Genomic DNA, 15,685 nt, shown 5'->3' on the forward strand with positions numbered 1-15,685 from the left:
GACAGGTGGTCACTTTGGCTTATTCCAGCCCAAACTACACCCCCTCTTTACCCCCTCCCACACTAGCGACGCAATCTGTGACTACGGCGCCGTCCAGTCTGGCTTCCTATTCACTACCTGTGTCCAGCGGGTGACACTACAGGTACCGCTATTGTCCTGCTTCAGGTGTACCGCGGACTTCTATAATTAACGGGCATAGGCTGACAATGCTCTCCCTTCCCCTGAGAGATCCCTTGTACCGACACTACCATCCCGCATTCCAACCTGACCTTGGTCTATGTCCGTCATGATGTAAGCGGTCCGCGGTCACGGGCCTACTTATTCCAGGGGAGAGTGGTGAGACTTCCTGGCCCTTTGTCCACCCGACGGTCCAGTGCCGCCAAAGGCCGGCTACTCGTCTCGACATACCTCACCGCAACCACTCCCTACAATTACCCATTCCACCTTCTGGCAGTCTGCTTACCAGCGCGTCCGTCTATTTCGTGGGGAGAGCAGAAGTGAGACACCAACACTATAGCCCTATACTAGTTATCACATGACATACATATCTATCTATCTATCTATTCCTCTTCGTGCATCAGGTTGCACATAAGGCCTCAACCAGAGTCCGCCACCGATGTCGATCGGCTGAAACCCGCTCTAGGTGACCCCATGTCCAGCCCTTTCCCTTCATCTCCCTTTCCACTGTTCTTCTCCAAGTTTCCTTTGGGCGGCCTCGTTTTCTTCGGCCGTCTGGAGTCCATCGTAGGGCGACTCTGGAAAGGTCTGCTGTCTGCTGGCGGAGCACATGTCCAATCCATCGCCAACGCCTTCGTTGAACCTGCGTGGTGATGGACTCGGTTTCAGTTCTTCGGTGGAGTTCTTCGTTGGTGATGGTGTTTGGCCAAAAGATGTTAAGTATGCGCCTGAGGTATCTGTTTTGGAAGACGTCAAGCTTGTTACTGATGGTTTTGGTCATCTTCCAAGATTCTGATCCGTAAAGGAGGGTGCTGATCACATTTGACTTGAAGATTCTCAGTTTGATCTTCTTAATGATGTTTTTTGCCTTCCATGTGCTCCTGAGTGAGGCAAAGGCCTGACTAGCTTTCGCCAGTCGGGCTCGAATCTCCACCTCCGCATCCCCGGTGTCTGACATTTTGGACCCAAGATAGGAGAAACTGTCAACTTCCTCAATCTCTTCTCCATTTAGTTTGATGCTGTCTTGGACTCTGGCGTTCACTCTCAAACTTTTCGTTTTCTTTGTGCTGACCTTCAAGCCAAGGTTTCCAGCTGTTTCTGAGAAGGCCTTTGTTTTTTTCCTGCATGTCTTGGTGCGGTGTGACAGCAGGGCAATGTCGTCAGCAAAGTCCAAGTCTTCCAGCGCTGTTGTTGCTGTCATAGTCATGGTCCATCTGATCCCTCTCCTCTCACTGTCGGTGGAAGTCTTCATGATCCAGTCCATGGCCAGGAGGAAGAGGAACGGCGACAGAATGCAGCCCTGCTTCACCCCGTACTGACGTTGAAGGGGTCTGTGAGCTCCGTGTCACAGACAACCTGGGATTTGAAATCGCTGTACAGCATTGCAATGACCTGAACAAGTTTTGCAGGGACTCCGTAATGCCTCAGGATCTTCCATAAGGACTCGCGGTGGATGCTGTCAAAAGCCTTCTCCAGGGTCGATGAAATTGATGTACAGCGGTGTGTTCCACTCGTTGCTCTGCTCCAGAATCTGTCGCAGAATGAAGATGTGTTCGGAGCAGGATCGCCCAGGCGAAATCCTGCTTGCTGTGGTCGGAGGTCTTTCTCAAGAGTTGCCGTCAGTCTTGACAAAACAATCTTGCTGAAGACCTTGCTGGTGAGGGAAAGAAGTGTTATGCCCCTCCAATTATTGCAGTCTCAAGATCTCCTTTCTTGGTAACTTGAAGATGAGCCCTGTCTTCCATGCAACAGGGAGCTGCCCTGAATCCCAAATTTGCCTGAAGATTTCAGTCAGCTTGGGAGCTGTCACATTTATATCTGCTTTCAACATCTCTGCTGTTATTCCATCTGCCCCTGGTGCTTTGCCGCTCTTCATTGTCTTGACTGCTGCTGTCACTTCTTCCAGGCTTGGTGGGTCTGTGCAGATGTCAAGGTCTATAGCTGCTGGCTGGATGTCTGCAAGTTGAGGGGGATCTGGTCTGTTCAGAACTGACTCAAAATGCTCCCTCCAGCGCTGTAGTTTTCCTGCCTCTCCCTCGACGACATTACCGTTCACGTCTTTCACTGGCACATCACTGTTCTTAAACCCGTTGTTTAGCTGTTTGTTTATCTTGTACAGTGTCTTCAGGTCATTTTTACTTGCTGCATTTTCTGCTTCATCTGCCAGTTTCTCTATGTGGTATCTCTTGTCGGTTCTTGTCATCCTCTTCACCTCTTTGTTCAGTTTTGTATATCTTTGTCTGAGTTGTTCCTTCAGGCGTTCAGATCTGGTGCTGTTGATTCTTTGTTTGGCTGACTTTCTCTCATATCTTCTTCCATGTCTCTTCTCTGATCCACTGTTCTTTCTTTTTCCGTTGGAAACCCAGTATTTTCTCTCCTGATTCCTGTAAGACTCGATTGAAGTCGTCTAAGGTCATCTCTTGTTGGTCTCCTAGTGCCTGGAACCTGTTCTTTACTTCCATAGCAAAGGCCCTTTCGGTGGCTGGATTTTTTAGTTTGCCGGAGTCCACTCTCTGCTGACGTGCCTGTTTTCCTCGTGATCGACGCAGCTTCAGGGAAACTGTGGCTATCACAAGAGTGTGGTCACTGGCAACGTCTGCTCCTCTGTAGGCTCTAACATCTTGAAGTGAGCTCCTCCATTTTCGGTTGATGATGACATGGTCTATCTGGTTCTTTGTGATCCCATCCGGTGATGTCCATGTTGCCTTGTGGATGTCTTTGTGTTGGAAGAGTGTGCCACCAATCAGTAGGTTGTTTTCTTCACAAAAGTCTGCCAGTCTCTCTCCGTTGTCGTTGATGGTTCCAATTCCATGTTTGCCCATGACATGCTCCCTGCAGGTGTTGTCACTTCCTATCTTGGCATTGAGATCGCCGATGATGAGCAACATGTCGTGGGCTGGAACGCTCTCTGAGGCTGCCTGGAGCTGATCGTAAAAAGCATCCTTGTCTTCTGCCTCAGAGTCATTTGTTGGTGCATAGCAGGCTAGCACTGTCAGCTTGGTGTACTTGGAATGGAATCTTGCTCTCAAAAGCCTGGGTCCATAAGGCTTCCATTCCAGCAGTGCCTTTTCCGTTTTCTTGTTGAGGAGTAGAGCTACTCCTTCAGAGTGCTGAGCGTCTGATCTTCCTGAGAACAAGATGGTATGTCCTGACGCTAGTCTCCTCTTTCCTGTGCCGGTCCATCTGACCTCACTGACTCCCAGGATGTCCAAGTTGTAGTTGTCAAACTCCTTGACTAATTGGAGCATCCTGCCAGTCTGGTACAAGGTCTGGACGTTCCAGCACCCCACCCTCAACTTATGCCTCGGCTTCAGTAAATCCGCTGTCGGGGCGCCAGCTCCCTTTCGGGTTTGGCTGTCGTCCGTCATTAGTCCAGTCTCCTGGTGTGCTTCATTACCTTCGCCATCTATGACGAGTTCTCTGGTTTTGGTTTCTGTAACATGCTTTTTTTTTACATGGTGGGGTTGTTAGCCCTACCACAACCTAATTTACCTCTAGGTGAGGTGTCCACCTTAGTCGCCTCTTACGACATGCCTGGCTGGATGGCAGGGACCCTATTCTTGCAATGCTTGCTAGGCAAGCATACCCCGGGGTCCCACAGGGCTTATTCCAGCCCAAACTACACCCCCTCTTTACCCCCTCCCACACTAGCGACGCAATCTGTGACTACGGCGCCGTCCAGTCTGGCTTCCTATTCACTACCTGTGTCCAGCGGGTGACACTACAGGTACCGCTATTGTCCTGCTTCAGGTGTACCGCGGACTTCTATAATTAACGGGCATAGGCTGACAATGCTCTCCCTTCCCCTGAGAGATCCCTTGTACCGACACTACCATCCCGCATTCCAACCTGACCTTGGTCTATGTCCGTCATGATGTAAGCGGTCCGCGGTCACGGCCTACTTATTCCAGGGGAGAGTGGTGAGACTTCCTGGCCCTTTGTCCACCCGACGGTCCAGTGCCGCCAAAGGCCGGCTACTCGTCTCGACATACCTCACCGCAACCACTCCCTACAATTACCCATTCCACCTTCTGGCAGTCTGCTTACCAGCGCGTCCGTCTATTTCGTGGGGAGAGCAGAAGTGAGACACCAACACTATAGCCCTATACTAGTTATCACATGACATACATGCAACATTACAATGAACCCATAGCACTATGAACAAGCTTAAAATAGTGCATGTATATTATTATTGTCGACCTGCAGTCACCACACCAGCAAAGGTGCTAAGTACCATGAGACAAATGACACTTATAAGAATATCCTCTATAAACATACATATAGACCCATTAAATTGTGTTGATTCATTAAGCTTTAATATGTATTTTATTGCGGCTAAATATACAGGCAGAAATAAAGTGAACAACATGGATTAAATTCTCGTGTGATTGACTAACACATTGTTGTGATTGCAAGGAATCGGTAACTTAACAAGGATGATGATGATGAAAACTAGTTAGAGCATTGTTCCCTAATGACTCACAGCATTTTACAAAACACTAATAAAAATAAGGATGAAATGTATCAAGTAGGATCTGCTTGTTGTTATGGAGAATAGTAAGTAGCACAGTCACAATAATGGCAGGGTAGGGCAATTACGGCCCACGGACATCTTTGGTCTCGTCCATCTGCCAAAATGTGAAGCGCAATCTTTTTTTTTTTTTTTTTTCTCATTCAACCTTAAATTTATTAAGTACAACAGCATTAGAAATCGGTAATCCGTAACATTCTAACATAGACAAGGCTCAAAGATAAAAATGACACTGATGACTTGTTTGATGTCGTTAGAGAGCATTGAGGGCGGCCGTCGTCAAAGGAAAAACTGGTTTTAAAGTTTCATTGTAAGCGAATTTGAACAGCATCGCTTAACACAATAAATTCGGTGAGGGAACACCATTATGCAATCATTTGTTGTCCATTGCATTGTCACTAAGTTTGTTGTGTAGTCAGAGATGCCCGGTGATGTGACAGTTGGTGCTTGTCACCAATACAGTGAAGGTGAGCTGCCTTGGGCTCTCATCTTGGGCTGTTCTTTCTCTGCATGTGGCATCTGTTTACAGGGCCGGCTGCCTTGGTGTGATATAGCCTTAGGGGAATGGTGGTAAGAGATGATTGAAGTGTAAGGGTTAATCACCAGGAAAAGGAGAGAATAGACGAGTACGAAGAAAGCAGTGTGGTTATGGATAAGGAAACAGTAGTAACATGCCGTTTATAGGTTGGTGACATGTGACACAGGTACTGCTTGCTGCAACTCCAAGACACCAGTAGGTGCGATGTGGTCAGTTTATTGTCGTTTCTGCCAGCACGAACAAAGGTGGCGGCACTCTTCTCGGAACTTGGCGCTGCAGCAGGCGTACACCAAGGCATTCACCGAAGAGCTGATGAAGAAGGACTGGACAGCAATGGCGTGGAGATTCAAGAGCCAGAGCGGCAGGGTGTGGATGTCGATGCCGATGACCACACGCACGCTGACCGTGGCCCAGTAGGGCATAAAGCTGACGATGAAAATGGCGGTGAGCAGAAACATGATGAGGGTGGTGCGAGACGACATCTGCTTGGCCTTGTCTCCGTGTTGTCCGTGCTGCCCACCTCCGTCTGTCTTCTTCTTCTTTAGTTTTTTCAAAGCAAACAGCTGTAACCTGGGGGTCATAGACTTGTTGGGTGATTCAAGATGCCCCGGCTTCGGTGGGCTGTTGTCTTGCTGGTGATAGCTTTGCAGGAGTAAGTCGCTCTGCTCCGACGTGGCCACGTGAGCGGAAACCGATAGATTTGACCCACCGCATGGAGGGCAAGAGGTCGAGTGTAACCGTTGGTCTTGTATGTGCGAGGACTCTTTCTCATCGCTAACAGAGGCTCCCACTTTGTGAAAACCTGACAGAGTTGTAGCAACGGTGTACGTGTTGCCAGACGATGCGGAGTGGCATGCACTGGCCTGGTCGACTGCCGCCATGCGTTTCCTGTGTTGTCTGACGTGGCAGGCGATTCGTGTATACGACACGCACATAATCGCCAAGGAGGTGAACATGCCCACGCCGGTCAGCGACTGGTACAGCACGTGAAACAGCGATCCCTCGTAGCGGTCGTCCAAGGAACACATGATCCCCGTCATGTTGTAGGCGTGGATGGTGAAGGTGGCGTTACCAGTCATCACTCCGTACGGGATGCTGACGACGCCGGCGACGATGGCGCAGATGACAACGGCGCGTAGGGCGTCAGTAGGGGTTTGCTGCTTCTTGAGGCTTTGGCAGACTCGCCGGTGACGATCCAGAGCCACAGCGACGAGTATGAGGGCGGAAGCGATGATTTGCGCGCTGGTGACGAAGCGGATGAGGCTGCACTGCCAGGCGTGCACAAAGGTGTAGTGAAAACTCATCTCCACCAGGGACGTTGGGTAGGAGATAAGGTTGGTGGATAGGTCCACAGCGCTGATGGCCAAGATGTACGTTCTCGTGGAGCTGGGGCTAAACTTCCGGTAAACGAGAAATGCCAAGGTGTTGCCGATTAGTCCCATCACAAGCAAGGCGCAGACGAACATGATGCTAGGGAGTTGATCGTACACAAACTTTGTGTCGAGTTCACGGAGAATGTCAAAGTCAGATGAGTCTCTGAAATCATTGCCATCTGTAGTTGTCATGGTGATCTGCTTACAGTCAAGCACAGTTAATTCCTTTCCTTTAGTCTAGCTCCACAATCTGGCAAAAGGCGAAAATCTCGAGATAACGAAAACTATACAAATTAAGTGAAGGTAGAGTATAAATCTTGTCCAGCAGAAATTTATAAGCCTGGATGGCGCTCGCTTGAGTCACCCTGAAGAGACGATTTGTGTAGAGGGAGGTGAGTATGGAAAGCAACACAAACTGAAGGCCGAAGGTAAGCCACCAGCAGCATCTACAGCGCGAGGCTTGTGGTCTGTGCAAGGCGACTGCGCCTCGAGTGTTTATTCCTTTGCCTTGTCTTGTTTATTCCTACTCTGTAGGCCACACAAGTGCTTGCTGCTTAATGCACCGGAAATGAGTCCTAGATTGTCTACACTGGTCAAATGGTTTCCAGGACGCACGCATACACAAACACGCGCAAGCACGCACAGCCATACATCACACACATGTACACGGTGCTTCGTACTAGTGAACGACAGATGAACGATTGGAAGCATAGTAGCAACAGGATACCCGACAGTTTCAGCGTCTGCGGATACACGTTCCCAGAAGATGCTGGCACCCACGTCGGAACTGCGCGCTGAAGATACCGTAGACGATGGCGTTGGTGGCGGAGCTGATGAAGAAAGAGTGCAGCCCCAACAGGTAGACATTGAACACCCACACCGCCATACCATGCTCGGAGAAGCGCAGTGCACCCCGCAGGAAGACGGTGGCCCAGTAGGGCAAGAAACTGATCACGTAGACTAATGTCAGCATGAACATGATCAACGTGGTACGTGACGCGACTTCTCTCACGTTACCACCTTTCTGAGACGTTATCTTCACGTTCGCATTTTTTCTCGACAAGGCACGTGCTGCAGCCACATGGACATCAGAACTACGTCGTCGGCCTCTGACGGGTGTTTTCACATCGACTTCTTGCCGATCGGACGACGAAGGAGAATCTAGAGAGAAGTCTCTCTTGCCTGTATCTGATTTTAGAAGCGTATCGTAGTTGTGGACATGGATGTTTGTAACGGCCTCTGAGCAGTCAGAAGAAGGGATGTGTAGAATGACTTCATCTTTGTCATTATGTCCTGCGGATGTGCAGGTCAAGGACGCTGCTGCTGCAGGGTCATGGGTAGTCGTGCACACAACACCAGAGGCATCCCAGTTGTCTGTTGCCTGGTCCTTATCACCGCCAATAGCGACTGGTCTGGAGTCTGCGGAAGCAGGCTGACTTGTAATTTCCGAACAGACGGCATGTCTTGCACCTGCAGCAGCAGCCTTGGCCCCTTGGGTCTCAGCAGGTCGGTTCGAGGTCGTGGTGGTGATAAAGGATGTCACGTCCGTGGTGGGCGACGATTGTGTTTGAGGTGTGGGCGACGATTGTGCTTGAGGTGTGGGCGACGATTGTGTTTGAGGGTGGACGACGTATCCCCCGAGGGACTGAGGCTACGACCATGAGGTGTCGCCGCCTGGTTGAGGCCCACCACATGCTTTCTATGTCTCCAAACGTGGCAGCCAATCTGCGCGTAGGACACGGCGATCATGGTGACGCATGTAGTAAAACCAAGGCCAGTTATCGCATTGTAGCTGAGCAGGAGCACAGAACTTGTATGTTGGTCGTCCACAGAGCACATGAATCCTGTGAGGTTACCTGTCCCTGTGGGGATGGTTTGGCGACCCGTGACGGCGCCGTACGGCAGGCTAAGAAGCGTTCCAACGACGACGCAGATGAGAGAAGCACGCAGGGCATCTCCTGCTTCTTGCTGCTTTTTACGACTCTGACACACACGGCGGTGGCGGTCCAGTGCCACCGCCACCAGCAAGAAGGCGGAGGAGTACACTTGCGAGCTCTTGACGAAACGGAAGACACGGCACAGCCAGGGGTTGTCGAAGGTGTAGCGAAAGCACAGCTCTGCTATGGATGTCGGGTTAGAGATGACGTTGTTGCTCAAGTCCAGCAGACTGATAGTCAGGATGTATGTCCTTGTGGAGCTCGGCTTGAACCTCCGGTAGACCACGAAGGATAGAATGTTGCCGACGAGTCCTAGGAGAAGCAGCACGGCGAGGTAGAGGATAACGGGGAGGACAGAGAGGGCGAACCTCGTGTTCAAATCCTCGAGCAGGTCATCCACAGAGTTGTCCTCAGCCGTGACGTCAACAACCGGGCGGCTGCTGCTCTCCTCTGGGTGTACGGCATTACGGATGCTGTCCATGTCTCAGGCGTCGGGTGGGGCAGCGCCCGTTTGATGTGTTAGTAATGCTTGGATGAGGACTCTGTCCATACACACATGCACCCGCGAATGAGCCGATAAGACACCAAAGCCGGAGACTCTCTTACATGAAGGTACAACACCAGTCGCAGAATCCTACAGTGCTGCTTCTGTTGTGGCGACTCTCCATCTATCAAGTAGCTCCGATAGCAGGTTTCCTATTGTGTAGGTATTATATACTGCAGGTGACTGGGTCAAATGCGGAAACTATCATGAGATGCTCCCCATTGGTGCAGCAATTTTGAATGCGTGGTGACATAAGGAAGAATATAAAATCAATCAATGCACATCCGGTGTAAACCGAAGCATGGACTCTGAGATTATTTGTTGCCAAACCCAACACAAAAACAGTAACAACCTGTAACTCCTCGTAACTTTCAGTTACTAGAATCCGCAGAGATTAGTGAGAACTTTCTGAGCTCAAAGCCTTGAATATATTTTTGCTTCCCGGATCTCGCTTAAGAGATTTTTTTTTTAAGTTTCCTTTCTTCTTAGTTTTATGAGCTGTGTCAGTTGGGAAAGTCCCGAAGAGAGACACATTAACATGTCAATGGATACTTCCTTCTTTTTTTCCTTCTTTTCTTCCTTCTTTTCTTCCTTCTTTTCTTCCTTCTTTCTTTTAGCGAAGGTGCAGAATACAATATTCCACCCATGGTTCTCGGGGTAGAATTACACATACTGAATATCCTCGCTGCATAAAACTGCTTCAGAAGTTTGGCTTTATTTTCAGTCGATCACATTTGTGTTCTCATCAACATGGGGCAGCTCAACAACTCGAGGACTATGCAACACCGTCACGTGATTGTTTGCACAGACTCTGGCAAAGCCTCCCTTCCGGTCCTTGCCGCCGGTAAGTACTGCACATCACGTTTCTCAGAACGTGACACAAAGCCTGTGAAGCTCGTGAAGCTTTATGTGATGTCGTCGGATAGTTCACACGCATTGTCAACACTGGATGTGATTGTATGTGTAGCCAACAGTCCAACACTCAAACCAAAAAGGCAGGAACCGTCAGGTGCAACCATTTAATGCACGGGGCTAGAAACAATAGCCACGGCTGTCCTCCTTCCCCGATCTGCTGTCGTCTGCCCTCTTCCTTTTTCTTTTACGTCATCTTTGTCGTCACCTTTTTGTCGTCACCTTATTTTGACGTCACACCTTACGTCATTTGCTCAATGAACTTCCCAAATGACATCCGGCCCTCTACATATGTAATGTCAAGTCAATATCCAAAAAGTCAAAAATAAATTTGTGAAAAAATTGTAACTAAGCATTCTGTCTCGTGCAAGTACTTGCTCACTCCCAGTACATGTAACATTACAATAAACCCAGAACAGTATGAACAAGTTTTAATTAGTATGTTTTCTTACTGTCGACCTGCAGTCACCTCGCTAGCAAAGGCGCTAAGAACAGTGCTCCGCCTCTTCTACCAACCACGAGAGACGGAGAGGAACAGAGAGATTTGAGAGTGAGAATCAGTGCTAGTGCGACGGGCACAGGTACGGTAACTAGAAGTGCTGTGGAAACATGAGTTCTACGTCATCGACCGAGTAACTGCCAGGTGGATTGCAAGATACCTCAACCCGGGACGGGTTTCCGCGCTTCACAAATCAGTTTAATCACCAACTTATATTACTGGAATGCTGGCAGACGATTTTTTTCCAGTTAACTACTAAAACGAGGCAGTTTTGTACAAAGCTTCCGGTTTAGTCACATTCATTGTTTAGGCTCGCCGAAACTAACAGTGGAGAACGTCACAAGTGGCTAAGCGTTGGTCTCGGCAGACAGACAGCAGTCCATCTACACACGTTCGTGGTTTGATGGCGGCAGCCATGTATAATTATGACTAAGAATAATTTTTTATGAAGTAGATTTCCGTTGTAGTCATACGGCTGCTGTCTCCTACTATTAAAGCAAGATATCAGATTTGTATCTCCAACAAGTGAAGAACATTTCGTAAAGGTGAACGGAAGTAAAGGGACTCATAAGGTAAAATAAAACTGTTAATAATTTTATAAATAGTTTAATAATTTTGAATCGCACTCATTTTTGTGTCTGTTTATATGCAAACAGATGTCCCAGCCGTCGGGTGGGGCTGCGCTCGTTTGATGTGTTAGTAATGCTTGGATGAGGACTCAGTCCATACACACACCCGCGGAATGAGCCGATGGAGGGACACCAAAGTGAGAATCCTACAGTGCTGCTTGTGTTGTGACGACACTTCCTCTATCATGTAGCTCCGATAGAAGGTTTCCGATTGTGTAGGTATTATATACTGGTGACTGTCTCACTTGCGGACACTGTCATCAGACGCTCCTCATTGGTGCAGCAAGGTTGAGTGCGTGGTGACATAAGGAAGAATATAGGAAGCTAGTAATGCACATCCGCTTCAAACAGATGTTGTGTTTAATAAGATAAATTACTCTGTACTTTTTTGTTTGTTATAACGAAATCTCACTCTGCATCACTTGGCGAGCTGATTGGGGTGGGTCAATCGACTGTTTAGTCGTATTTAACAGGGGTCACCCATGCTTTATATCAACGAGCGCTCAATGAAATCTCAATCCCCATCAATGTCGTTCCGAGGAAACTAAGAGACAGATATTCCGGCCTGTACATTTTCCAGTGTTATTTCATGTACCGACGGCACATTGATTCGAATTCAAGCTTCAGTTGAGAAGGTACATCTGTATACCGCAATGTCTTCATGTCACTAAGTATGTGGCTGTGTATATAGTTTATTCCCTCCTCCAATGTTTTCCACACCCACCACCCATCCCACTTTGTGTGTGTGTGTAAATTGTATTTACATCGTCAGAAAATTATGGTTTGAATTGCTACATGGTAGCATATTGAATTTTATATTTTATAGTTGCTGGATCAGTTTTTAACAAATGCAAATACATTTCCACCAAGCACTCTATGATTTCCATTATGTTGGTGGTGGGGTAAGAGGGGCTATGCTGCGCATCACACAATGAGATGTGTAGAATCGTGTGTTAACTTTGGTGTGTTCACACCACTCTGGATTCACCCAGTGAAAGCGTGCACGGTCGTCACTGCACGTGCGATGGTGACGGCCGTGCCAGACAGCGACAACGGCAATGATTGATTCTGAGTGACTCAACCTCAGGCTCAGACTGTGATTCATCAGATAATGACTCGCATGTAGAAGCGCAGGAGCAATTAAAGACCTGCTGTCAGGAGGACAACAGAGAGGGTTGGGGGTGCTGCTGGTAATCCAGCAACTGAATTCTGACAGTTAATTTTAAGTAGTTAGTAGATGTATGCATCGCACATTTTGCTGTTATAAATATCTGACAATATTATGTTTAAATTTATTTTTCGTCCCCTACCCTCAAAAAAAAAAAAAAAAAACTACTCCTCGCTCTTTGAAAATCTGGCCAACATGACAAAGAAAGGCGGGTAGCGTGCATCGAGTTTGTGACCCTTTGACCTCCGCTGCACGCACAAAAGCATGACGTCACCGTGCAGCAGTAGTTCCAGACACGCTCGTGTGTAATCTCTCTCATCTCTGCCCTCAGCCGCACTTCACTATGGATATTTTATCTTTTTGTATGGGGCGCCAAGAGGGGACTTTTCTCTCATTTTCTCTCTATAGCGATACAATTCATTTTACACTTTCAGAATTCATTCCATTATGTACATTTCGTTGTATAGCTATAGAATGAACTTTAGAGGTATAAAATCATTGTATAGCTATGAAGAGCTTGCCGCCCCGTATTTTTCTGTATCTCTTTCACTCCCTACCTGTGCGTTTGTGTGTGTGTTTTGCGAGGATGGAGTTCATCAGAAATCAGTCACTATAAGTATATATGGTGACCGTGCATACGGTATGTCATCAACAGTCATTTATGGAACTACTAACCGCGACAGCTTGGAGCTAAATATTCAGATATATCTATGTAGTTCATAAACGTCTCCGAACAGTTTCCTAATTGTAAGTAATGCCTAGTTGATCGGTTGGCTTGTCGAAAAGTGTTTCCACCTCTAGGTTTCACACTTTGTACTTGGTGATTTTAATAACTGTGATTTACGATCTGCTCTGCCTGCTTTCAAACAATATGTAACTTGTAATACTCGTCTTGATTGTCAACCCGATCGTTGCTATGGCAACATACCCAATGCATTCAAATCCATCCGGCTCCCTCAAATCGGTCAGTCCGATCACAACGCTGTACATCTTATTCCTGCCTACAAACCGATAGCTCAAACTAACCCCATTGTTACGCGTACTGTTCAAATCTGGTCTCACGATTCTGTTGAGCAGTTGCAGGGTTGCTTTGAATGCACCGACTGGAACGTTTTTCTGGATTCTGCTGATGATGTCCATACTGCCACCGATGTTATTTCTGATTATATTGGTTTTTGTAAAGACATGATTATCCCAAGGAAAGTAGTGAAAATTTACCCAAACAACAAACCCTGGATTACTAGGCAACTGAAAAACACTATAAACGCTAAGAAGGTTGCATTTCAGACAGGCGATAGAATAGAAAGAAAGCGGGTACAGAAAAAGCTGAGGGGAGAAATTAGAAAAGCCAAGTTAGATTATAAAGGAAAGGTAGAGAAGCAGTTTGAGAGTGGGAACATGAGGGATGCATGGAAAGGCCTGAAAATATTGACGGGTCTAAATCAACCGCTGACCAGTGTCCTCTCCATGTCCTTGGAAGAAAGAGTGGATTATGCAAACAAACTGAATGAATTTTATTGTCGCTTTGAGAGGGATGATGTTGGGGAAGAGTTATTTAATGTGATTTCTGAACTGGAGAAGAGAGTAGGGGAGGAGCAGCATGGGAGCGAATTGGATGACTTTGTGATTGAGGAAAATGATGTTTTATCCTTTTTAGACGGGTGAATGTGAGGAAAGCATGTGGCCCTGATAATATTTGTGGAGAGAGTGTTGAAAAATTGTGCGACTCAGCTGTCTGGTGTTTTTACTCAGTTGTTCTCTTGGTCGGTAAAGTGAGTACTGTACAAACATCTGGAAAAAATCCATCATTTGTCCTGTTCCTAAAACCAGAAACCCGATTGAACTAAATGATTACAGGCCGTGGCATTGACCTCTATTGTTATGAAATGCTTCGAACGCATCATCCTTCGCACACTTCTCTCACAGACACAACAACACCTCGATCCCTTTCAATTTGCATACAAACAGCACAGATCCACTGACGATGCCACACTCACTCTTCTGCACAATGCATACTCTCACTTAGACAGGTCTGGCTCCTATGTACACATTCTTTTTATTGATTTTTCTTCTGCATTTAATACTATACAGCCACATCTGTTAGCTCTGAAACTTCTTAAACTTGATGTAAGCCCCAAACTCATCCTATGGATTGTTAACTTTCTGGTAAAACGTTCCCAAACAGTCTGTTTCCAGCATGCACTCTCCTCTTCCAGAAATACATCTGTTGGGAGCCCTCAGGGTACATGTCTCTCGCCTGTAATCTTCACCCTCTATACCAATGACTGTCGTGGCACTGATTCATCTCTCTTGATTAAATACTCTGATGATACTGCTCTCCTAGACCTCTCCAACTCACACTCTGCCTATGTTGATGCAGTAGATAAATTTCATAAATGGTGCACAGAAAACTATCTTGATCTAAATGTAAAGAAAACAAAAGAGCTGGTGATTGATTTCAGACGCAAGAGCACTGTTATCCCTGACCTCTATATTGATGGTGCCAAGGTTGAACGTGTTGATCAGTACAAATATTTAGGAACTGTGATTGACGACAAACTCACTTTTAACACCAATACTGAGGTTATTCATAAGAAATGTCAATCTAGATTGTACTGTTTACAAAAACTCCGTTCCTGGATGTCAACAAAAAGGTTTTAAGTGCTTTTTATAGATGTTTTCTTGAGTCTGTGTTGACATTTGGATTTTTATGTTGGTTTGGAGGATTGAGAGCTGGTAATAGGAATGTGTTAGATAGAGTTGTGAGTGTGAGTGGGAAGGTGATTGGGGAGAAGCAGGAGTGTCTGAGTGAGTTGTATGAGAGGCGAGTAGTACGGAAAGCGAGAGTGATTGCGAAAGATAGAACACATGTTTTAGCTCAATATTATAACCTTCTTCCGTCCAAGAGACGTTTTATTGTACCCAGAGCTTCCACTGCCCGTTCTCGGAATAGTTTTATACACCAGTCTGTTGTCTTACTGAATAAGTGTTGGAAGGATTTGTGAGTGTCTATGGGGTAGTGACTTCTGAATATAATATAAATGAAATACTTTAGTTTTGACCGTGGTATATCATTCATTCTATACTTACAGAATTGAATTTTGGAAATATAGAATACATTATAAACGTATGGAATGAATTGTATAGCTACAGAATGAATTCTACAAGTACAGAATGCATGCTATAGCTAGACACAAAATTAGACAACATTCCCCTTTTGGCGCCTCATGGGCCTCTACAGCGGTACCAAGCGAGTGTTTTAACCACTACCCGCCCACCCCACCCCGGCCACACCTCGCTGCATGGTATTCGCAGGTTCCGGGTGGAGCAGCACCCGTGGCGCGCGTCAGCAGCGTGACAGTTGCCAAGAGGCGTGA

The 15,685-nt window shown here is 47.0% G+C and overlaps 2 protein-coding genes across 2 annotated transcripts; both read right to left on the minus strand.

Annotated features, from left to right (window-relative positions):
• Window positions 1-4,484: 4,484 nt before the first annotated feature.
• LOC112561413 lies at window positions 4,485-7,312 on the minus strand. The gene has a single exon (XM_025233903.1). The coding sequence runs from the start codon at window positions 6,809-6,811 to the stop codon at window positions 5,462-5,464; it is 1,350 nt and encodes a 449-aa protein (XP_025089688.1). The 5' UTR covers window positions 6,812-7,312; the 3' UTR covers window positions 4,485-5,461.
• A 13-nt stretch (window positions 7,313-7,325) lies between these two features.
• LOC112561661 lies at window positions 7,326-9,037 on the minus strand. Its single transcript, XM_025234264.1, has 2 exons — window positions 8,333-9,037; window positions 7,326-8,270 (listed from the first exon to the last, which is right to left on the minus strand). The coding sequence occupies exons 1-2, from the start codon at window positions 9,035-9,037 to the stop codon at window positions 7,356-7,358; spliced, it is 1,620 nt and encodes a 539-aa protein (XP_025090049.1). The 3' UTR covers window positions 7,326-7,355.
• Between the last annotated feature and the right edge of the window lie 6,648 nt (window positions 9,038-15,685).

Source organism: Pomacea canaliculata, linkage group LG4 (assembly GCF_003073045.1).
Source record: "Pomacea canaliculata isolate SZHN2017 linkage group LG4, ASM307304v1, whole genome shotgun sequence".
Taxonomy (NCBI): Eukaryota; Metazoa; Mollusca; class Gastropoda; order Architaenioglossa; family Ampullariidae; genus Pomacea; species Pomacea canaliculata.